This window comes from Marmota marmota, unplaced genomic scaffold (genome assembly GCF_001458135.2).
Source record: "Marmota marmota marmota unplaced genomic scaffold, marMar, whole genome shotgun sequence".
Taxonomy (NCBI): Eukaryota; Metazoa; Chordata; class Mammalia; order Rodentia; family Sciuridae; genus Marmota; species Marmota marmota.
In genome coordinates this window covers 82,680,614-82,706,837 of record NW_026000026.1, presented here as the reverse complement: position 1 = coordinate 82,706,837, position 26,224 = coordinate 82,680,614, and the positions used below count along the sequence as shown (strand labels likewise).

The window sequence follows — 26,224 nt, the reverse complement described above, 5'->3', positions numbered from 1 at the left end:
CATCATGGGTGTTAGGGGGCACTGAATTGGGCATAAGGAGAAATGCTGATCCTATGGGAAGATCTTAAGCTGGAATAGCTTTTCAGCATTGTCACCATTTGGAGTGAGAAAAACAGACTTTTTGCCCCTTGTATCTACCAGTGTTTGGGGATATCACCTTGGGAAAAGCAGTTTTCTTTTTAACTTTTTAAATTTTTTTGGTAACAGGGATGGAACCTAGGAGTACTTTACCACTGAGCCACATCCCCGGCCCTTTTTATTGTTTATTTTGAGATAGGTTCTCATTAAGTTGTTTAGGGCTAAGCTGCTGAGGATGACCTTGAACTTGTGATCCTCCTTCCTCAGCTTCCCAAGCCACTGGGATTGCAGATATGTGCCACCGTGCCCTGCTAAAAGCAGTTTTCTTTATGTCAGGCAATTTCAGATGAACTTCTCTGAAATAGGATAGCAATGCTTGAACAATGAAAGAGGTGACTGAGTGGAGCAGCACTGAATCCATGAGAGCCTCAGGGAAATTGTGTTCCTGGGCAAATAACATGTAATGTAGATGTATGTACTAATCTGTGAAATGGGGTTATTAGACCATTGGGCATTAACTTGTGTTATACACTCCTGTGAGTCTTGGGTGAAAAGGGGTTTTTTTTGCCCCCCAGAAAAATGCACTCCTGAACACCTACACACTAAAATTTGAAAATAGTTACAACTATAGGGTGGATCCATCTGTGGTCCAATAGAGGACTTCTGGGTAAGGAGTTGGGAATATCACACAAGTTAAATGCTTTCGCAGCTCCAAGATTCTGTGTTTTGCTAGCATGTTATAAAGTTTAAAGCTTTGAACCATGTAATACCATTGGCATAAGAAGCAGTCTTATAATTACATATTAATTTCTTTTATTTTTAACTGAATATGGCAGCAACCCTAACTGTAATTTCTCATTTACCTATTAAAAAAAATCATTGTAGGTAATTGACTGATACATACTTTCCTTTCAGAACTATGTGTTGTATAGTTAAAACTTTAACTTTATTTCATCATTATGTATAAATATGTCAGATTAGGGTATTTCTTAAGTAAATTTATTTTTCAAAAAAATTATTTTCCTAATTGTATATGCCAAATACAATAATCTTAATTGCTTATGGTTTTCACTTAATAGTGTTAAATAAGCCAGATCTTTTAGATTCCCTGGCTAGACATTAAAATTAGAGCAACAACAAATATTCCACACAAATGCCATGTGAGCCTGATGCTATAATTAAATTAGAATTCTCTGAAATGGATCGTGACTCTAACAACATTAGAATACTTCAAGATTCTGGCATTTTAATTAAAATGTTTCATTCACTCTTTTGATATAATTAAAAACATGCCTTCTTTTTCTGACATTCCTCTGTAAACTGGGAGTGTTTTGTTTTTTAACAAAATATATAGTACCAAAGCTGACTATGGAATTCTAAACTTGGCAAATGTAGGTCATTAAAAACAACTTTCTGCAGGTGACCTGTCTGGTTCTGTGAAGTTTGTGCTCTTGAAAGGATAAGGAAGGCTAGGCCCTCTACTATCTTACCTTCCCTTCTCCAGCATGCCGTTGATACTCCAGTTCCCTGCCCAATGAAATGGCATTGCCTTCTCAAAGTAGTTCAGCCCTAGTTTTCAGATTTACTTGAGCATATTTTGTTAATTATGGACACTTGAGTCTACTTATGATACTTGAGACTATAAAATAAAATTAAAAAATCATTAACTTTCATTTTTAAAATTTGTTACTATTGACTCTAGTTTATGCCTACCTTAACTTTAAGTTTAAAGACTTCATAATATCCTAGACACAGAGTAGAAAAAACTAAGAAACAGAAGTACCAGTCTTATTCACTCATTTAACTACTATTTATTGTTCTCTTACTATTTGTCAAGAAACAAACTAGGTATCAGAGACAGAGTAATAAAGTCAGTTTTATTACCAAAAAAAATTATTTATACATGAAGGAGAGATTTCTTTTCTTACCCAGAACTCCTGGATTTTTTTTTCTTTTTTTTTTTTTTACTACTCCTGCTTAGTGTCCCCTTCACCTGTTTGCAAAATTCCTGTGGTAGCTGCTTCTTTCATTCAGTCTCCATTTCCCCTTGAATAAACTTTGACTGTCTGATTAAGAGTTCTCCACCAGTGCACTGTTTTGTATCCCTTGACCCTGATAGACACTCTGATAAAAGGAAGGGATGTTGTAGTGTTCAGCTTTCATGTGCCTTTTTTTTTTTTTTGCTGTCTCGGGATATTCATCCTGCAGCTGGACTTTATAATAATCTGCTTCCTTTTCCATCCCAATGTCACCAAAACAAATCACAGATAATGACCTTGTTTTTAATTATTTATTTAATATTTTAATATTTCCTGTAAAATAATTGGATCTTGTCATAGTCATAAATGGGTAATTATCAGTCCATCTTCCAAATCTTGTTTGATTAGGAGGAATTGTCTAGTCCTACCATTTATTTCTGACAGTATTGACACACTAAATTCTACCTTTTGAGTATGCATAACTTGGAAAAATATGATCCTGTTTTTGCACATCGATGATTTGCTCTCAGAATACTCTTATTGGCAGAATTATTCTGGAAGAAGTTAAAAATTAATTCCCTAACTATTTGTATTTCCTGATATCAGCTATGACTTATGAGAAGAATTTGTATTCATGTGCTCAACACTAAGGAAGATGTACGTAGAAGTTTATTCATGATCTAGAGAAGAAATAAATGTTTCTCTTCAGTTTTCCATGGAGTTAATATTTAACATGTGGCATTTGCCTTCACCTTAGAAGTGAAGCCATGCATGTAGTGAAGAATCTCTGTTCTATGTTTAGAATGAATTAGATTAATCACATTATATAAATGCGATTCCTTTGGGATTTATGTCAATTTCATTTTTCTCAATAATATTTTCCAAATTACTTTAGAATATAATTTAATACTTAGTATAACAAAACACTTTCATCCCTATTCTTCTATTTGGTAATTTTATAGATTATATTATTTGACATGAACTTGCTGTATGAGTTTGTACCAGATAATATAGCATTTAATCTAGTCTGTCTATTAAATATGTCTGGTTTGCAGAGACTAGGTTTATCCTAAATTAGTAGTTAAACAAAAAAGAAAAGAAAATATTTGGAACTTATGATGTGCTCCCATTCTCTTACAGAAAGTCGGTTGTGATGGTTTACTAGGGTCTCTTGCAAGGGAAGATCATTGTGGTGTCTGCAACGGCAATGGAAAATCATGCAAAATCATTAAAGGGGATTTTAATCATACCAGAGGAGCAGGTAACTATTCTTTATTTTCTCATAATTAATAAGCCCTTCATTCTTTGGGGACAAAAATTAGATTGAACTTGACTTAGAAACCACAGCTCTGATTCTATTGAAGTCATCTGTAATGGGTAGTAAATGAGTTTTTGTGCTGATACACAATATACGTGATATGAGCCAAAAATTTAAACAAGCTTATTTCCCAATATTGAAAATATGAAGTCATCTGTTGTGCATTTAATAAGTTAGGGAAGCAAGGGAATAATCTAATTTGCATTGGCTAATGTTATCAGGTTTCTAAAGATCTTATTCTCCAATGCAAAGCATGTATAACAGAAAATAATGATTTGTAACAGCCTGAAGCTACCATTGAGAATATTAGACTTCAGATTTTCAGCTTTCCCTTTTCCTTATTTTTGGTTAATGTTTTTACTATAACAGCACAGCATCGTGGAAACTGAAACCTGGAGTGGGGGGACCAGAAGATGTGGGAAATATTCCAGATATATTAATGTCAGGAATTATTCTCTCTTGTTTCCTCATCTAATACCCAGGGGATATAGGGTTGGAATAACTGTGATCTATGTAGTGTGAGTCCAAGCTTTTGGGTTCTTATGCTTACTGAGAGTAAGCAAGCATTTTGTATGTTTCTGTTCATCTCTTGCTGGACATCTCTTGCAGGAACATTAACAGCTCAGCTTTCATCATCAGTAATATGCTTCTATCACTTACATCAACATTCCTATTTTAAATTGTTTTCAAAAAGAACATCTAAAACCCTGAGACTAAGATATGCTAGTTATAAAGAACAAACCATTTGTACTTGAATAATAAAGATAACTGAATTCATTCTAGATAAGAGTTCTTAAAAAAAAATTCAGACACAGCCTCTTGGATGTTAAGTGTAACATTTTCCTAGGCTTATTAGAAATAAAAGATAAGAGAGCCTGAAGAACTTGGCATCTAAAAATAACTAAGGGTAAATTACAGATCCAAATCTCAATCTTTGAAGCTGTGTAAAAGGTGATAAATCCCACATGTCAAAACCTGCCAGCACTCTTTTAGAAAAGACATACAGCTGAAACAGGCTTTCAGAGTTTCGTCTAAGAAATGTAATTATAATAAGCTATCACTCCTAGTTGTAATGAGAGAAGATTTTTATAGTACGGAGCTGGAATAAAAATTGAAATGAAAATGTAAAAGTACTAGAATGTAAAGATACTAGAGAAAATGTAGAGGTACTAGAATTTTAGGAACATTTTTGTTTATTTAATATGCATGGAAACAAGTTACTCAAGAATACTGATGCACATTAACCTCTGGCAACTTTATTTATTTGTAGTAATACTTTACTATTAACTATACATAAAACCCCCAGAAATACCATTAAAAATTTAGTGATGTTTTTCATTCTGACTGCAGATAAGTGAATACTTTTTCCCTCGGTTATTTATTTCAAACCCCCTTTGATTTTATTCTATATTAATATCTACTTTTGTTGTTTGCTCACTGTAGGAAACTTATATTAACAATATTTGTTATTTTAAACTCAATGAGTAAGAATATAATGACCATCGCTGTCAGTAACATATTGCCTGTTACCAGCAATTTATTAATATCTGTAAATTTAAACAAATTCAGAAATTTAAGTTAAAAAAAAAACTTGTATGAGTCCTTAGTTCTATCACAGGCTTCATCTACTTGTGACTAGGAATGTTGTATTTATTACTCTTGGGTGTATCTTATCCCGATAGTTTATGGACTTCCTAGAATTTCTTGAAGGACTTAAGGGCTATTTTGATCCAGTTGGCCACGCACACTATGTATATTGTGTGAGTGACACACATGCAGACACATGTGGGTGTTCTTACTCCCTGTGCTCTATTTAGAGTTTGCTAAATCATTTTTGTTGGAATTAGAAAATAAACTTAAGAGGTGTTTTTTTTTCCTTGGTACATTTATTATGTCTTTCATTGTGACTTGCCTAGCCAAGCAATCATTTCCTAAAGCAATGAAAGGTAAATTGTATATTTGAGCCATTGTGAAATTATATATTTATCAGTATATACTGAGAAGAAAATGGGAATAAAATGTGTTATTCTTAGTATAAAAACAAAGATACTCTCTTACATTAGGAGAATATGCCCCTAGATTTTTTTGTTTGGTCAATTGCCACAGCAGTGGGGAGTCAGTCTTATGTATTCTACTTCATGAAATAATAGCAATGGCTCATAGCAGAAAGAGAATAATGAAATTATACATATCTGAGTTCAAAACTTGGGTGAACTAAATACTGACAATACAGTGTTGAAAATCATATTTTTAGCTTTATTTTCTCATCAATTAATAGAGAAATGAAATGTAGGTTAAGTATCACTTATCTAAAAATGCTTAGTACCAAAAGCAATTCAGGAATCACTTATTGGAATTTTGGAATATTTTCATAGACTTTACCAGTTGAGTATCCCTAATTTAAAAATCCAAAATTTGGAATGCTTTAAATTCATAACTTTTTGAGTTTTGTACTCATAGATTTGGATTTGGAGCATTTCAAATTAGTGATGTTTAACCTGTATCATTATAGTTAAATGTAAATTAACTGTGAGGGCAAATAGCATACAGCAGTTGATCAAAATGTAAAATTCATGACTTCATTATCAGTGCCATGAAGATGATGTTTGGTACTGGCATTTTAAGACTGGTTATTAAGTATGCGATCTCAGGTTTTAAAATAAGGTGTTTCTGTGTGAAAAGAAAACTCTCAAACATAATAATCAAATTTATGTCATTGATGTCACTGGCTTCATGTTCCAGCTTCCAAGCTAGATAGTAGCCACTCTTACATTTACACATTAAAAAACACATTCTCAATTGGGCCAAATGGCTTATTTACTGGAGAATATCAAATCTCTAGCCACTGTCTTTCTCTCTTCTATGTCTTTGCTTAATATTTTTCTCCCTCTCTTCTTTATAGTCAGTATAACTCAGATAATACATTCTTTTTTATTTATTTTGATGTGTTCTGATTAGTTATATATGACAGTAGAATGTATTTATGCATTTGATAAATCATACATAAATGGAGTGTAATTTCTCACTTTTCTCATTGTTCATGTTGTAGAATCACATCACCCATGTAGTCATATGTGTACATAATTAATCTCTTTTATTCTACTACCCTTCCTACACCCATACCCCCTTCCCTTACTTCACTCCCCTATATCTAATCTAAAGTAACTCTATTCTTAGCCATCCCCCACCTTATTGTTAATTATCATCTACATATCAGAGAAAACATTCAGCCTTTAGTTTTTTTAGGATTGGCTTATTTCGCTTAGCATGATATTCTCCAACTCCATCCATTTACCAACAAATACCATAATTTCATTCTTCTTTATATGTATACCACATGTTTTTTATCCACTCATCAGATAATAAATTCTAATTGAATGACAGCATTGCTTTAGATAAAAATATAAACAGATATAACTACTTCTCTAATGTAAAATATAACTAAATTTATGGCTTACCTCAAACAGCAATTTACATATACACTTCTGCTTTGTCAGTCTACTCTTCCATTTTAACATCCTGAAATTCAATATCTTCTCCATATACTTCACTAAATTTATATGCTCAAAGATTAATAGTCACCTACTAATTATGACATTAAGCAGACTATCTATCCTTAGTCACCTTTTTTCTGATGTAACCAGACCTTTTGACAAAGTTGAGCCCCAACTCTACTTAAGATAGCTCACCCATAGGATTCCACCTACACCAAAGTAGAACAGATCTTCTCTTTCTCATGATATTTCTTCTTAGTCTTGTGTTCTTATTTATTTTCAATCTCTTCATTATAAACTATGACTCTTACTGAGATAGATTCCTTAACTTCTCTCTCAATTTCCTCCATGGGTAATTTAAGCCTTTTCTTAAATTACCTTTTCTTCAGAGATGCCTTACAAAGATATATCAATAGTTGACTTTTCTTTGAAATTCCAGATCTTCCAGAGTTATTGCTGGATGTTTTTATTAAGCATTGTGCCATTGTGTTTGATATATATTGAAAAACTGAACTTAACAAATTATTACCCACACCAGATAATTTTTCTCTTGATTTACATGTTCCTGTAAATGATGGCCCCATTCTCACATCAGTTATAATAAAGAGTTGCTGTCCAATGTTTATTTCTGCACTTTCTGTTAGTTACCAAGGTCAGAATAGATTTTCTCTTCACAGTATCTTCTGGATTTTCTACCTTAGCTTCTACCACTCCTGCATTTTAACATTAGCTTCCTGGCATGGCCATCCACACCTGTATGCCTGTCAATCCTGTGTAGTACTATTAGATGAAGCCTCTACAAGCCAGAGCTAATTACTAAGTTTCTTATAAAATTTGGTCCTTCTAAATTGATGAATTTATTGCCTTGGACATCCATTGACCATTTAATAGAGACAACCTCTTGCTTCTTCTCATTCCTTCAGAATTATTTTATTCAGGGGACTGGGGTTGTGGCTCAAGGGTAGAGCGCTTGCCCAGCACATGTGAAGCACTAGGTTCAATCCTCAGCACCACATATATAAATGAAATAAAGGTATTTTGTCCATCTACAACCTATATGTGTGTGTGTTTGTGTGTGTGTGTGTTTTAAATGAATTACTTTACTCAGGTGCTACTGAAACCACTATCTCATATCTTCTTAATGTACAGAAACTCATCATTTTTCTATATCTGTCCACATCTTATGCTTTCTTCAAAGACAGGTCATCTATTTATACTTCTTTGTGAAACTTTCCTTGATTTGTATGGATCGTTCTCTCTCCTGGATCACAGTGATTTTGGCTAATGCCTATTTTTTTAATGTGAGTAGTATATGTAACTATTTAAATGGAACTAAAAAATACCCCTCCTCAGAGGGTATGAATAGTAGGGAATGTTTGGGTGGTGTATGATCAGAGACCAGGACAGTTTTAGAAACCTAGTGTATCATTTTTAGCAGGGAATTAACCATATTGTTTTATATATTAAGATATTTTTGAAGTTTTATTTAACTTATATTTACATAGCTTATTTATGCCTTTTCTTTTTAATTTAAGTATAAGCTCATTGAGGGAAGAGGCCCTCTTACCTTACTTGTATGAACAAATATCCACTAACCATTTGTTATTGTTTTCATTACTGTCTACTTTGTGCATGTAACAAAATTAAAGTGCTTTTATCTTTGGTGCTACTAAAAGTGGTTGCATGTTACGGAAAATGTATGATTCAATGGTTAATTAAAATAAGCTGTTCTTGGATGGAAATTGTGATTCTCAAACCATATGCCTCTAATTCCAGCCACTGCCACCAGGTGGGGTATATGCTACCTTCTGTTACATATCAAACAATTAGGCATTTTCAGGAATTTAAATAATTGATAAATAAGGGACAACTTTGGAACAAGTTCCTTGCTTTTTTAAAGCCTTAAATCAGACTTTTATCAATACATGCATCTACACAGAAATAATAAAAATTTTTATTTAAATATACTTTAAAATATAAATATTCAACTGAAGGTAGACACCTGCTGTATCACTATTCTGTACTAAGTGGAATCTTGATTCCTTCTCTTTTTTTGCACATCTTTTTATTTTATCATATTCTTATTTTACTTCAAGCATTACATTTTTAAAGTCTGCTGCAAATTTTTCCTTGGAAACTCCTAAACTTGCCTTGCTATTAGCTGTCTGACACCTGCAGAGGTAATGTGAGATGGCTTGGTGAGCCTTATGCTTACTTGTCTCCAGCTCCAGATTCAAAACCCTTTGCTAATCTCGCCAGGGAATGTTTGGTCTCTCTTGTCCTACACTTAATTACTCCAGAGACTGGTTCAGGCCAGCTGTATTCTCTCCAGCTGTGTTTCCTTCTTCTCTGTACTTTCTAACTTAAAGGAGTTCCCAGAGCAAAACCTGAAGTCATTTACTCTATTCCACAATTCACTGTGTTTCTAACTAGGCTATCCCATTGGGATTTTTCCCTGCTCACAATTCATAAAGCAAATTGAGCTTTTCTACATAAATTGCAATTGCCTATTTATCCTCAATAGAGCTGTCAGCTCAACATCTTTCCAAGAAACTTCTTCACTTGAAATCATGACAGCTTTCATACATAAGATGTTTTCTTTGCATAAACATTTAAATATCATAGCAATAACCAAAACCAAAGGGGGGAACTCAAGTGAATAAAGAAAAGAGATTTTATAAGATCTCTGGATTTATTTCATGCTTTATTAATTCTTACAGGTTATGTAGAAGTGTTGGTGATACCTGCTGGAGCAAGAAGAATCAAAGTTGTGGAGGAAAAGCCGGCACATAGCTATTTAGGTAACCTGAGTTACAGACACAGAGAGGATCCAAGTACGAGCCCCACTCCCTTCCCTGAGAATTCTATGATGACAAGGAAGTCAGTCTATTTCTAGTTCTGTGTGTTTGAACCTCCCAGGAAGCACCTCTTGTCACATAAAGCAAGAATTTCTTTCTTTCTCTCCCAGGGGCTTCCCAAGAGCAAAAGCAATCTGGTTGTCTCCATGTTGGGGGAGGGGCAGTGTGGTATAAATTGCTTCCACATGTTAACCTATAATTAAAAAAAAACAACTCATTGAACAATTTCAATATGTTTTACTTCACATGTATGCTTATACATGTAACATATTTTGTTAACATTTATTTCATATCTATAACTTAATGATACATCTTAATTGCAAATTGTATTTGCATATATATGTTTATTTATGTAATGATTATTTTGGAATTAGGATATCTTATGGTTTGAAAAAAATTCATAGTACAAGGACGTGATCTTGTAATGGAAAATGGTTCCTTCTTTTCCTGTACTTCAGCAAACGAAGGACTTATTTTAAAAATGTGCAGTATTGCTTGTTGAAAAGCTGTATTGGCTATTTTAATACTTTAGTTAGTTCAATTAGTGGTTTTTAAGTATACACAGGAAATACTAAGTTTTCAAAATATACTCTCTTATGTATCAAAGTTTTACTCTAATTACATCATGGTTTTTATAGTCATTATATCCACAGATAAATGGATTGAAGGTGATCAGTTCAGGAAGAAGACTAAAACATCACTCAGAATATAAGCATTGTATTTATATTATCTTTTTAAAGGAAACACATCAAGACTTTTTTTTTTTCCTTAAGAAAAATAATGTCCTCATTATTCTTCCTCAAGTAAGGAATAAATGTCCCAATAGGGAAACCTTTTTTTTTTTTTTTCATAAAAAACAATTCACCTTCCATAATTGTTTTTACTCTGCACTATCTAAAACAGTTAAAACTTAGATGGAAATCTTTTTTCGTTAAGGTTTGCTTTCTAGGAGTAAGAAACTTTGAGAAAAAGAGAACAGTAAAATAAATTCTTTGTTATGTGACACACTTGTTCTTTGTTATTAGTGATATATAATTTTTATCTGCTCTACCTAGTATGATTTTTAAATGCATTTTAAGTGCAAGTATATTATGCCAGATTTTCAAATTCTCACTGAAGTCCTAATACACAGTTTCTGAAGATAAGGTACCTTAGATTATTTCAGTTCATTTGTTTAATAGCAGAACATTGACTGTTACACTTGGCTACGTTTCCTTTTTTCTAAGCTTGGAATGAAAGCAGATGTCACAAATGGAATTTTATCACTTTTACAAAATTCTACTTTGTACCATGAGTTTTAGTAACCTGAGAAATGTGGCTAAATAAACCCGCTGGTTTTACAAATAGGTCACACCCATGCTTCCTCCAATGCCTCACCTCCCAGCCTCCTCAACCAATCCAGTTTTATGTTTCATCTCCCTAGATATCTACTGGTCAACACATTGCCCTTTTCAAGGTCAGAAAATGCCTTCCTTGTTGACAAATTAAATACTCTTTGTTATTTGACCTGTAAATAGCATCCAACTCTGTTGACGTTTCCTTAGTTTGTTAAATGTGTTCCTCTCTTGCTTCTAAGAGTGCAGCTTTGTTTTCTGAGGATGCCACTGACTAGTCTCCATTGTTGGACCCATAACTCTTCTTGGTCTCCAAATGTTCCCATGTTGTAGCGATCAGGCTTGGCCCCTTCATTTTTCTCTTCCATGTTCTCTCCCTAAAGAAGTTCATCCAGTTCTATTCTTTATGTGCTTATTTGATTTAAATTGTGAAATGTATCATAAACATCTAAGAAATATTAAGTCCAAAGTCAAAAGTCTGAATAAAAGATTCAATTTCCACCCAGTTCTAAACTCATTCTTCCTTTAGTTTTCTCCACCATGCTAAATGTCACCATTAGAGTCCTATGACTTGTAACTAGTACTACAAATTTCACAGCTTAAAACAACAAAAATAAGTGTATTTTTCATAGATCTGGAGGTCAGAAATACAAATACTATTTTTCTTGACCAAAATGTGAACTGCCTACAGTCACCTCTGGAGACTCAGGGGACATCATGCCTTGTCTTTTTAGCTTCTGGAGGTGGCCAGCATCACTTCATTGTCTGCCTCCATGTCTCATTGCCTTCCCTTCTTCCAAGTTCAACTCTGCCTCATTCTCCCCCTCTTAGATAACTTTTGTATTTAGGGCCCTCCTAGATAATCTAGGGTAATCTCCCTGTGTCCTGATCCTTAATCTTTTCTTTTCATACCTTTATTTTATTTATTTATTTTTATGAGGTGCTGAGGATCCAACCCAGTGCCTCACATGTACTAGCCAAGCACTTTACCAATGAGCTACAGCCCCAGCCCCCCCTGATTCTTAATCTTAATATATGTGAAGTCTTTTTCTTTTTTTTTAATAGGCAACAGATGGTAGCTATCTTCATTCATTCAGGCTTCCATAACCAAATGCCGTAGAGTGGTTAGCTTATTTTTAAAAAAAGAAAAGAAAATTGATTTATTACAGTTCTGGAGGTTGAAAAATCCAAAATCAAGGTATTGACAGATCTGAGGTCTAGTGAGGCCTGTTTCTAAATTGGCAGATGACACATTTTTTTGCTGTGCCATCATAGGTGTAAGAGGCTGGCTAACTCTGTAGAGTCTCTTTTATAAAAGCACAAATCTCATTTATGATGGTGGAGCCCTCTGGAAAGACTTCATAATAATATTACCACGAGGTTCACAACTTCACCATATGAATGTTATAAAGGGACACAAATATTCAGATCATAGCAGTAGCATTCTGAATAATAAGATGTTGATCCCTCCCCTTAATAATGTTTTCTTATTGTGGTAAAAATACACATATTTCTAACATAAAAGTTATTATCCTACCTAATTTTAAGGGTAAAGTTCCGTGGATTCAGTGGCATTGAATACCTTCACATCTCAATCATTTCTGTAGAAATATAAAAGCCTACATATAATTCAAATGATATTTCAAGCAACCCTGAATAATTAACCAATCTTGCAAAAGAAGAATGAAGTCATAGGACTCAAATTTCCTAATTTCATAACTTCTAGAAAACTAAGGTAGTCCCAACAGTGTGGATGTGGTATAAAGACAGACCTGGTATAAAGACAGAACAGAAGAGATAGCCCAGAAACAAGCTCTTGATTTGTAAAAAAGAATGCCAAGACCACTCAATGGAGAAAAGACAGTCTTTTCATCTAATAATGCTGGGAAAACTGGGTATACACTTGCAGATAAATAGTCATACCATTACCTAATACTATAAACAAAAATATTCTCAGCTCCAAGGCTGCTCTTTGATTTATGATTACTGATTCAATCCCTTTACTAATTATAGGCTTGCTTAGGATTTCCATTTCTTTGTGATTCAGTCTCAGTTTGTTCTGGTGTCTGGGAATCCCTTTTATCTCACTTTTCCAGTTTTTTTTTTTGTTGTTGTTGTTGTTTGTTTGTTTTGTCATATACCTGTTCATAGTACTCCTAATGTTTATTTTCCCTCCTGTGAAATTTGTTTATAATATTCCCACTTTAATATCTGATGTTAGTAATTTCAATCCTTTCCCTGCTTTTTCTTAGTCAGTACAGCTAAAAGTTTGTCAATTTTATTGATCTTGTTGAAGAATCATCTTTTAGTTTTGTTGATTTTTCTCTATTGTTCTTTCTCATTTAATGCTACTCTAATTTTGACCACTTCTTTTCTTCTGCTAGCTTTGAATTCATATTCTTCTTCTTTCTTTATTCCTAAAATCTAAGGGTTTATAAGTACATATTTTCCTCTTGACACTCTTTTTACATGCCCCCATGACTTTCAGTATGTTAAGTTTTCCATTTCATTTGTCTTGAGATATTTTCTATTTTGTCTTGTGATGTTCTTCTTTGATACATTAATTGTTTAAGAATGTGCTGCTTAATTTCTATAAACTTGTGAATATTCTAGTTTTCTTTCTCTTATTGTTTTCTAAGTTTATCCCATTGTGGTAGGAGATATTTTCTTTGAGAATTTTTTTTTAAGTGAGCCAGAATTCAACCAACCACATTTACTATTTTTTTTTATTTTCCTTTTTTTTTTTCTTTTGTACTTGAAATTGAACCTTGGGCCATTTAAGTCACTAGGCACGTGCTTTACCACTGAACTGTATGTCCAGTCCCTCTTTTTACATGTTATCTTGTTACAAGGTCTTATCAAGCTACCCAGGCAGGCCTTGAACTTGGGCTTCGCCTTCCTCAGCCTCCCCAGTAGCTGAGATCACAGGCATGTGCCACCACACCCAGCCACAGTGACTAATTTCTATCCCGTTGTTTTTGCCAAAACCAAGAGGCTATCTTGAGACCTTTGTTACCACTCTAATGCAATACATCACCAAATCCTGCCAGTGTCAAAAGCGATCATTTTCTCTCCATCTATATTGTGACCTCCAACCAAGTCACTTCTATTATATTGTGCTGTTTATTTCCTTTACACTAGTTACAACTCTCTGAATTTTCATATTTATTTACATGCTTGCTTCTATATTGTCTATCTCCATGGTTAATGTTTTTAAGGTATTTTGTTTAGTTCCTTGTTTGCAATAGCCAAAACAAAGCCTGGCACGTAGGAAATAATATCAACACCTTACATGAATGGTTGATATACAACAGTGCATTATACCTGTCTATTAAACAAATCTTCAGAATACTTCCATAAAGCAAGCACTACTAATTTTCCAATTTTTAGAGACCACAGAGACCAGAAAACAAGAGAGTTTATGTTCCTTTCCCAAGGTCACACACCTAAAATGCCGTGATCCTGAATTGGAACCCAAGGAGTCTGGTCATAGCATCTATACTCTCGGGGACTGAAACATGCTGCTTCATTTAAAAAAAAAAAAATCCTTTTAGCTTAATTATTGCTTTACGTGCAACACTTGTGATTTTTTAAATTATGTCCTATTTGAACATATTTTTATTAAATTTCTCCCATATCACCTTTTTTCCCTTCTGAGCTAATGTGATCAATTATTTTTATAAAGTTAATTTAGGAGAGTATAAATCACGAAATGACTATTTTCTCCTCTAATTACTGCCTCGAGTTCTGCCAATCCATGCTCTTTCTTTGCTGTAGATCTCTAAATGTATAAATCCCTGAGCACTTTTTTTGTTGTTAAAAGACCATTCAGTTTAAAACTAGAATCCCCTATCTGTCTTAGGCATCTGGTTTTAATTACTGTCCGTTTTCTTTGTGCTTTGATTTAGGCCTAAGCTAGCAAAGTTTTTTATTTGTACAAAGAAACAGTGTCTGTGCTCTTAAACTGTGTAAGTGCTATACTCTGGAGATAATTTTCAAAGTTGAAAATGCCAATATGTTACCATGTTTACTCACATGCCTACTGTTTCCTTATACTGTTAATGAAAAATAATTATCTTGATGAATTAGCAGAAGGGTATATGAATGGGGGCAAAAAAAACTAGTTGCATAAACTATTCAAGAGAATAGGGATGGGAAATAACCCACCAAACCAATTAAAATAACTCAGTAAATCCACTAAACAAGATAGAACTTGGGCTGGGGCTGGAGCTCAGTGGTACAGCACTCGCCTTGGGACACATGAGGCATTATTAGGTTTGATCCTCAGCACCACATAAAAATAAAATAAAGGTATTGTGTCCACCTACAACAACAACAAAAATACATTAAAAAGTCTTTTTAAAAAGACCGAACTTGTTACAAATGGATGCTAGTGTTGACAGAGAATAAAGATTCAAGGGTGACTTCTAGAAATTTGGCAGGTACCAGTAGCATTTACTGATATAGGACAAATGGGTGAGGGACAGATTTGGAGAAAAAATAAATAGCACAGTGTTAAATGTCTAGATTTCAAACCCAAACATCTGACAAATGGATTCATACCACAAATCATCCTTCCTAAAGGTTCCATTGGGTATAGGCAGGAAGAAATCTTCCTCCCAAAGAGCTTTAGGAAAAAGAAAAGAAACTAGAACCTTGGCAAACTGACCATTCTTAAATAAATTAACTTGTCTACACCAAACTATATATTATTTCATAGGAGAAATTTAATTGTCTCCCAGTACAATTATTCTTTCTTCGCTATTCTCTTTTGATTATATTCTTATATGCATTTATTATATGCCTTTCTGAATACAGTGGAATTATACTGATGTTATCAGTTTATCAAAAAGCCTAAAGTGTGGAGCTGGAGATGTGGCTCAAGCAGTAGCGTGCTCGCCTGGCATGCGTGGGGTACTGGGTTCGATCCTCAGCACCACATCAAAATAAAATAAAGATGTTGTGTCCACCGAAAACTGAAAAATAAATATTAAAAAAATTCTCTCTCTCTCTCTTAAAAAAAAAGCCCAAGTGTAATTTCCATACATTATATTTTTACAAAATCATTGTAGCTTATGTTTATAAATGTCTCACAAAAGATGTATGGGCCAATCCTCCTTGCCTGCAGTTTTTCATAAAAAGCACTATGGACAGTAGTCTCAATAAAAACAATTTTAAAGGAGCAAAATTCCAGAGAAAAATATATTTACCTCTTATTGTAATCACTTTGGGATGCTATAACAAAATAAATGGATTGAGTGGCTTATAAATAGCATAAATGTATTTATTACAGTTTTGGAAGCAGGAAGTCAGGGTGACAGTATAAGGGTTCTGGTGAGGGTGTTTTTTATGGTTTGCAGACTACCAACCTCTAGGTCCATCTTTGTGTGGTAGAGGGAGAGGAAGTGAGCTCTTCTTGAATTTTTACATTCATCTCATTTATGAGAAATTTACCTTTGGGTACTCATCTAATCCTAACCATCTCCCACTAAACTTATCACCTAATGCCATCGCATAATGTGGTAGAATGTCAATGTATGAATTTTGAAGGATCATAAATATTCAGTTCATAACACTTCTTAAATAAAAAGAAATTAAGGAACCCTTGGATGCCAAAAAAACAAATTGAAAACAGGAAGTCAAGTATTAGGCTGACTCCACCACTTAGCTTTAATCCTAGTAAATGAGTTTAGATTCTTGCCGCAGCCCGGCTGGCTGGGCAAAATAACCGGGGGGTGACGAATAACTTGTGTACGTTGATACAGCAGGAGTAGGAGCCGTTTATTGCAGGACAGGAGCAGTATTTATACATTCCACAGAGCTTATCTAATTAGCATAAACTAGATACATCAGTCAACCAATCAGGAATCTCTACACTTAATGGCTCGCTTTTGTTACTTCTCAAACCACTCCCTCTGGCATTTTGCCAGGCACCATCCAGACTTGTTTACGAACTCTAACATTCCCCTGACAAAATGCCAGGTGTTATTTTGACTTGTTTACAGACTCTAACAGATTCTGAAAGTCAAAGGGATTGAACAGACAGAAAACAAAGCTTAAGTCCTTCACAAAATGAAAACTCTTATAGGAGACTCCTGAGTGAAGCAATATGAGGACCATAATCACAGTGAGATAGAGTGATAGAAATACATTTGCAGCACAAAAGGAGAGAGGAAGACAATGTGTCTGTATTAATTTTAGCACAAGGTGAAGATAAAAAATAATTTCCCAGAGAATTTGTAATACAAAGCAACTCCACTTATGGATTTGTAAGACCAGGTTACTTGTGAAGTCCTAACCCTCCAAGACAACATTTATCTTAATATGGTTACCAAGATGACTGGCCTATACAAATATAAATCCTTTCTGAAGGAATGCACCTTCAAACTCTATCTCAAAACAATTTGTAAATTTCAACAAATGTAATTTAATAGTAAAAAAAAAAAAAATTCTAGAAAACACAAAAGGAAATAGAAACCAGGAGCAAAACATAGTAAAAATAAGGGAAAGCAAAGTGAAGCATGTAAATTGTTTCATATAGAGCAGACACAAAAATAATTATGATAGTATGTTTAAACATACAAAAAATTTAATAATAAGAATAAGGAATAAGACTATAAAATTCTCTTTTTATAGTCACCTTTTTAAAAAAATCAGATTTTAGAAGAGAAATTAAAATAATGGATTGAAAACAAGATAAAACAAAACTGAAGAAATATACAGGAAATTGGAAAAAAGAACACAAAATAATAAAACACTGAAAAACTGAAATCTTTAGTTACAAAAATTTTCAGATTGAATTTTAAAAATAATCTTGATATGTGATGCTCATAAGACACATATAAAAATAATAAAATAATACAATTCATCGTAAAATATTGGGCTTTTAAAATTCCATAAACTTCAAAGCTTTAAAACAATTATTGACAAAGAAAAATTGACTGGTTCTTTGTTATAATGAGTAATTAAATACACACATATGAAGTGAATTGACTTCCAACCAAGGTATCCAGGTAATGAAGGAGAAAAGGGTACCCTTTTACCCTTTTCAGTACCCTAGAGGTACTGAAACAAGTAGATTTGTTTATATAAAAAAAAAATGGACCTGGTTCCTCCTTCACATCCTACACAAATATTAAAATGGAATAGAGATCTAACCCAAAAACCCAAAGCTGTAAAATTCTAGGAGGAAAAAAAAAAAGGTAAGAGAAAATCTCTGACATTAAATCTCTATGACATTGTGGTGGGAATCCATGAATCCATGATTTCCTTACAGTGTAACTGCAAAATTACTAATTCTAAAAAATAAAAATAAAAAGAGGATATGTTAGATTTCATCAATAACAATTCTATTGCTTTTTTAAGAATATCATTGAGAAAATAAAATTTTTATAACATTTCCTTATTTCATTATAATGTCTATAAGAACAATGTTTTCTTAATTCTGATATTGTTAATTTGTACTGTTTTTCTTAATCAGTCAAAATAGACTTTCTTCAGTTATTTGACCTCTTCAAATGGCCAACTTGTGATGTTATCAAGAGCCTACATTTTTAATTTTCTTTGTAATCATCAATTTCTATTCTTTATCATTTTATTTCTTCTATTTGTTTTGGATTTTTTTCTCTTTTCTTCTGCCATAAATAGACACTTAGAGGACATGTTTGTTTTTTTCTTGTTTGTCCATATAGCAATTAAAAGCCATAAAATTGCCTCTAAGTGTGCTTTAGTTGCATTCCACAATATATTTTTGTTCAAACTATTTTCATATTATCACCATGATTTCTACTTTGATCCATGGTTTGCTTATAAATATATTGTTTAATTTTTAAGTATTTTTATTTTTAAATAGATGTTTTGTTATGAATTTCTAGTTTATGTTTGTTGTAGTAAAAGACCATAATCAGTGTGATTTCACTTGGGATTTATTTTTATGACCTGTGGCTTATATTGGTTATTGTTTCATTTATTTATACTTGAAAAGAATGGCATCCTATAATTGCTGACTGTAATTGTCTCAAATTATCAATTAGGCCCATTTGGTTCAAGTCTTTTTCTGGATTTCTTTTTATTTTTATTTTTATTTTTTATTTTTTTATGGTGATAATGGGATTGAACCTATGGCCTCACATACGCTAGGCAAGTGCTACCAAGTTACAACCCCTTCTCTTTAATTTTGAGACAGAGCCTCACTAAGATGCCTGGGCTAACATCAAACTTGTAACCCTCCTACTGTGGCCTCCCGAGTATCTGGCATTACAGGAGTGTGCTAGTCTGCCCAGCTGTGTCTTCTGTATTCTTACTGATATTTTCTTATTTCATCAATTAAGGAAAGAGAAGTAATGAAATCTCCAACTCAGGTTATGGATTTTTCTATGTACCCTTTCAATTGTATCAGTTTTTGCTTTGTGCATTTTGGTGCCTTATCATGCACTTAAGATCCTGAGGTCTCTTTAATAAATGTTGTCATTTTTAAATTTAAATGAATTTTAATATAAATCATGTATCTTAAAATGTCCTTTGCATCTCTGAAAGTGTTCATTTTCATGAAGTTCATGCTGATATAATGTAGCCAGTTCTTTTTCTCATTAATATTATCAGTGTGTCATGCTTCAGCTGCTTCAATCCTTTCACTTTTAATCTGCTCATGTCTTTGTTCTTTAAGTGCACTTTCATAAATTGATTATAGTGTGGTCTTTCATTTTTCTCTAACCTAACAGCCTCTCTTTTGACCAATGTCCTTAGTCCATTTAAACACAATATAATAATGGACATGTTGGGCTGGTTTCTCTTTGCTTTATTTCTTCTTTATTCCCTTTTTGTTTTGGGCTACTTTTAGATTAAATATTTATAAGTATTCCATTTTCTCTCTTTCCTTTTTTTGTTATAGTTCCTTATTATATTTAATTGATTGGTCTACCATTTATAATATGCATTTTAACCTATTATAGCCTCCTTTCAAATTATATTATACTGCTATACAAATAATGGAAACTCCTGTACTTCATTTTTCCATCCTTTTTAATTATTTGCATTTTATTTCCATATTTCACATAATCAATTTATTTCTACATTCCATGCAGCATTGTCATATTGAACATGTTCAGCATCCAACAAAAAAAAAATGACCATACATGTGAAGTCAGAAAATGTGACCAAACAACCAAATGAAAAAAAATCAGTCAGTAAAATGAAAATGAGATGAAATATCATTGTAATGATTTTTCTTTAGTCAATTACATTATTAATGATCTTTACAAAAATGAATATTTTACATTTTTATACATTTACTAGTACCAACATTACTCTTTTATTCACATAGACATGTTTCTATCTGAAACCATTTTCTTCCAGCCTCAAGAACATTCTTTGTAGAGCAAATCTGATGACATTGTATTTTTCAAGTTTTGTTTATCTTTGAGTATATTAATTTTGCTTTTGTGTTTGAAAGATATTTTCACTGTGTGTGTGTGTGTGTGTGTGTGTATTTACTTTCATCATTTTCCATATTGTATTCATTATCTTCTGGCTTGAATTGGTTCTTATGATATGCCTAATGAATGCTTAAATTATTTTATCCTTCTATATATACTGTGTATTTTTCACATGGCACTCTTCAATATCACATTTTTTTTAAAAAAAATTCATGTACATACCGAACATAGTTGTTGTCTAATCCACTAAGTCCATTATCTCTAGTATTCCTGAATTTCATTTTATTGAGTGATTTTTTTCCTTTTGGTTATGTTAAGTCACATTTTCTAACTTCTTCATGTGTATAATAATTTTTTATTGGATGCTGGACATGATCAATAAGACATGGTTAAATGGCTATATTTTGTTATTTTTATTATTAAGCATTGAATTTCATTTTGCTGGACAGTTAATTTACTTTCAAATCAGCCAGACTTGTTGAGCCTTTTTTAAAGTTTGGTAGCATGGTGCTAAATTAGTCTTTCTCCTAGGGCTACTAAAGACTTGTTTCTTGTAGCTTCTTTACCAAAGACCATATGTTCAAATAGATCTGACCACTCTGCATAGAATTCATGTATCTTTCGTCCCTCCTTGAGCTCCAGGGGTTATAAAGTTTAGATGTTCCCAGTAGCAGTTTCCTTCCCAGCTTTGGGGAATCACACCCAACTTGGGTGAAGCTGAATATTCAGCCATGGACTCCAAGGACCCTTTGTAGGTTTTTGGAGCTCTTTGTGTCACTCACTCTTGTCTTCTGTACACCATTAAACCAATGCCAGGAGCCTCAGCCGGTTCAGCTCCATTCTCTGTGTCCTCATCTCAGTGGGGCCCTCATCATTTGTGTTCTGCTTGGGTTCTGCCTCCCAGTATCACATCAGCCAGACCCCACCCTCCCACTTTGCCTTTCTTCATGAAGATGTTTAACGATTATGGGCCTGCACCTTTCCACATACGTGTCAGAAAAAGCTTGTCTGTACCTCCAGAAATCCTTGCTGGGTTTTTGCCAGGAATCACATTAAAGTATAAACATATCCTTACATTATTTTTGTATTATGTTATGAGCTTTCTCTTACTATTATCACTGACCTTTTGATGGCTACCTAATATTCTAGTAAATATTTTCAAGCAGAAAGCCAAGCAATTTTGAGATCATTTGTTCTCCACCCATCACACTTTTCTGTGGTCAGGAATCCAGTGTTTGAGAACAATTGTTTCATACATTGTCTAGTTTTCTAGTTGTTTATGGTGGGAAACTAAAGCAGTTCCAGTTATCCAGTCAAGGTCAGAAGCAATTTTTTTTTCTGAAAACACAATTTTAAAGTTAATGAACTAAAAACAAAGACTAAGAAATATCAAATGACCAAACCACTAATTCTTCATGTGAGATGACTGTTAAGCTAATAAAATTTGTGGATTTCCATGTTTATGTGTGTGCCATTTTCTGGGGAATGCTGAATGCCAATAATATGAGTTGAGTCTAAATATCCTATTCTAGCAACCCCAAGAGGTTTCTTAAGGAATTTTTATCAGATATTTTCAGGACCTATTCCTTTATAATTGTGCCCTAAAAATGTCTTGAAATACAGTGGGGAAAATGAGGTTGTACTGATCAGTATCCAAATCTAAGCCAAAAGATGTTTCAAATATTTTATAGACTGTAGGGATATATAAAGAAATACTTTACCTTTTAGGCAAAATCATTTATTTTTTTATCAAAAAGCTTTAACATTGTCTAAAATACATCCATTTGTAGATCGTAACAAGTATTTCCTATTCATCTATAGATGGTAGTAGCTATCTTGTTTTCTTTCAATATATTTTCCTTCAAATTTAAAATTCAAAGTAAAAATTAATCTTACATATTTTTCATAACCCTGGAAGTATGTATGATTATTTGATATTTCTATTAAAAATTCATGTTAGACTATATAAAGTGAATGATAAAACATTATTTATTGGAAGCTGAGACTGATGAGTTAAATTTCAATAATTATAATTTCATTAATACATTGTTTTTATACAAGCACCAGAAAATCTTGCTAAGAACCATAAATAATTCTAACAAGTAATTATTATGAAAAAATAAGTGATTAATAAGCAAATGCTTTTTGCTTTTTTTCTGCTTATTGCTTTTGCTTACCAAAATCATCAATTTTAATAGTAATAAAGCAAGAGATCCTTTTTAAAAAGCTAGATTGTTCAAAATTTAACTTCTGATATTTCTCCTCAACCATGATTGATAGCTTTTTTCATTATATTAATAGCCTCATATCGATCCCACTGTTTCCTTACTCTGGAAATCTAGCGTCATATGTAACAATTTCTTTTACCCAAGACAATCAAGTCATAACCATATTCTGTCAACTTCATTCTAAGTAAATCTTGCTGTTTTTTTCAATTACCTCAATCCAAGCCACAATTACTGTCAGCTGGGCTACCATATTGATGGTATGTGCTATCTTCTCTATCTAAATGTACTACACCAGTCCCTTCTCCACATAATAGTTTTTCAAATTTTCATTAAAGATTTGTATTTATATTTTGTTGTAAAAACTCACTGCATACTACAGAAACTATAAGGTCTAGTTATTCTTTATGTCTCCAGCCTTTGCCTTTATGATCTGCTCAGCATAGTTGGACTCATGCACACTTGTCTCCCAGATCTCCAGCAAGCTGCATGTTAAGACCTTTATGTTTGCAGTCCACTTGGTCTTGAATTTTCTCTCTGCTTCCTTTATTCCTCCTAGCTAACATCCTCAATAAATAACCCCCACATACACAAGCCTTCCTCAACTCCCTTCATAAATTAGTTATTTAAATAACTGGTTGAATGCCAGGTTCTCCAGTTAGGTTACAAGTTCCATGAGGAGAGAGAAAGCATGTCTTTTTGTTCATTTGGAGGCTTTCTAAACATTAAGTTTTACTGAGTTATAGCGAATATTTCAGTAATTATTCAATCATGATTAAATGTTATATAAGGAAATATAGATCTCAGCTTCTGCTCCAGACAAAATGAACCCCAGGTAATTTGCAGGCACCTTTATGTAGAAGAAGGAAATGGGCTAATATTTGATTTGAACCTCTGATTCCTAGGCTAGCAGTACAGTTATCTCCATTAAAGATAAAATCAATTTAAATTGTGGGATCAATTGACTGAGATTGTGGGCATGGTGGTGAACATCTGTAATTCCAGCAACTTGGAAGGCTGAGAAAGGAGGATGGCAAGTTCAAAGGCAGCCTCAGCAACTTAGAGAGACCCTGTCTCAAAATTAAAAATAAAAAGGACTTAGGATATAGGTCAGTGGTAAGGGTTCCTGGGTTCAATCCTCAGTTAATTAAAAGAGAGAGAGAGAGAGAGAGAAGAAAAATTCATCCGAAGGAGATGTTCAGAAATGGAGAAATGGGCTTTCTCAGGCACTGGTATGGGAATATAAATTGATATACCTTTTTAAGAAAATCAGTTTGAAAGTGTTTTTCAAAATCCTTAAAAGTTCAATTACAAATCTGAGAATATGGTCAAGGGAAATATTCAGATATAGTTAGTTTACAGTATGTATATTCAAACATTATAGAGAATTTAAAGAACTTGGAAACACTCAAACATCCCTAAATGGAGATTGGCTTACATAACAATTACCAATAATTTATCAGCTTAAGTTATTAGTGCTTTTAATGAAATAATGTGAAGTGGGTATTACTGCTGGTTTTTTAATGCTCATAACACTTTCAAACCTCTTTATAGCTCTCCGAGATTCTGGCAAACAGTCTATAAATAGTGACTGGAAGATTGAACACTCTGGAGCATTCAATTTAGCTGGAACTACTGTTCATTACGTGAGACGAGGCCTCTGGGAGAAGATCTCTGCCAAAGGTCCTACTACAACACCTTTACACCTCCTGGTATGAGGGAAAGAATTGATAACATTGCATAAGCAGTTTCTCATGATAAAGACATTCCTATTGTACCTTCTCTAATCTTTTTCCCAAATCCAAATTGTCAGGTAGGCATTTAAAATTATTTAAGAGGTGAGTTTTTAGTTTTTTAAAAATGTATTTAAATTTATGATTTCTGAAAACAACAATTATTATAAACAGAATACAATGTTTTAGGGTTTTCACAGATTCAGAGTATAGTCCCAAGGAACAAAGACTCTCTTTTTCCTAGAAACATTTATTTACTAACCAGACTGCATATCTATGAAAAGATTGCTATATAATATTGCAAATTGTAGCATTTCAAAATCCATTGTGTGGGTGTTGTCTGATTCTGTATAAAATGCATTTGATAAAATGTTCTTTTGATGAGGAAAATAATTTGCTAAATAAATATATATATTTATTTTTATATATTTATACTCATACACACACACACATATATCAGTGTTCTCATTTACCCTGTTAGGCTTGCTTACTGGGTCAATAGATTCCAGTAAAGACTTATGAAAATTTGCGCGTTTGGGATGATAATTTAGGCTTAAAGTTATTAAAAGATTAGATACATGTCCAGAGAAATTTGGAGAGAAAGGGTTAGGATGATGGGGCTCTGCCAAGGATGGTGGCAGGTCTAAAGCCTCTTTTGACCTTAATCATGACAATCAGTGATGATTCCATAGGAGCCAGAGGACTGAATATATCACTAGCATGAGTTTTCTATTTTAGTGGCAAAAAGTGTTCTAAAATTCAGACATTTCAGCACCTCCTTACATCTACACATAAAACTGATCTAAGCCATGATCCATTGGCTGTTTATTTTGGAGTGTGTTATGCCACATTATTTAATATCTCCACACATTTTATGTTGACTTTATCTTCAATTGGAGACATCTGTGTTGCTAATATAGGAGCCAGAGGTTCAGATCACATATTGGCCCATTTGCATTGACTCCTTTAAAGTGCCCACTAATTACGTGGAGTTCTTGTTAAAATGTACATTCTACTGATTTGGTTCGGAGGCAGGACCTGAGATCTGTGTTTCTAACCAGTTTCTACCTGATGCCACTATTTCTGGTCCAAAAACCGTAATTTAAATTACAAGGTTCTATATAACTGCAATCACTATGCTTTACCATCACCAATACAGGGAGCAAGGTAAGTGGATGTGTACCTTCTGTTCCAATCTTAGTAATATTCACCATTCATTGAGCACTAAGAATCAGACACTGGCCAAGGGTGCTTTATACTCAGTGCAACACATAATCCACATAATAACCCTGTGTGATATGTATGATTGTTGTTATTTCATTTGATTGACTAAAAAGAATTAAGTATGAGGAAAGTTAAGCATGGTGCATAGTGTTATCTAATAAATTATTTAACTGTCAGTAAATAATCATTGTTCAATGCTTTCTCTCTTTTATAAAGTTGAGATCTTTATACTAAACTTCCTTGGATAATAAATATACATATTTTAAATAATTATTTTAATCCTTTGTGTCCTACTCTATAAATTCAATTGGAGACTCCCTTCTGTCCTCTGTGCCACTTAGAAAAAAAGAGAGAAAAAATGACTGCTGTTATTTGAGTAATATATAGCTCCTTCTATGATTGGGTCACATACAATAACTATCAAAGCAAAAATATTTTTAATGATTAGATTTCAGAAAATGCTATTATGTTTGCTAACTTATGTAAGTGTATCCTACATTTTTTTTAAATGGAACAAGACCAAGTCTCTTATAATGAGCCTCTACTT

General features: G+C 33.2%; 1 protein-coding gene and 1 long non-coding RNA gene across 4 annotated transcripts in view; one reads left to right on the top strand and one right to left on the bottom strand.

The window, feature by feature from the left end:
- Positions 1 to 26,224, bottom strand: part of LOC125619128 — a 141,593-nt gene that overhangs the window by 50,057 nt on the left and 65,312 nt on the right. The gene's annotated exons all lie outside the window — the stretch shown is intronic.
- The window catches only part of Adamts19 (ADAM metallopeptidase with thrombospondin type 1 motif 19), a 251,578-nt gene that overhangs the window by 175,153 nt on the left and 50,201 nt on the right, over positions 1 to 26,224 (top strand). For both annotated transcript variants that reach the window (XM_015500639.2, XM_048811813.1), the window contains 3 exons: positions 3,198 to 3,318; positions 9,590 to 9,670; positions 24,275 to 24,432. In XM_015500639.2, coding sequence (XP_015356125.2) covers positions 3,198 to 3,318; positions 9,590 to 9,670; positions 24,275 to 24,432 — 360 coding nt within the window. The remainder of the gene's footprint in view (positions 1 to 3,197; positions 3,319 to 9,589; positions 9,671 to 24,274; positions 24,433 to 26,224) is intronic.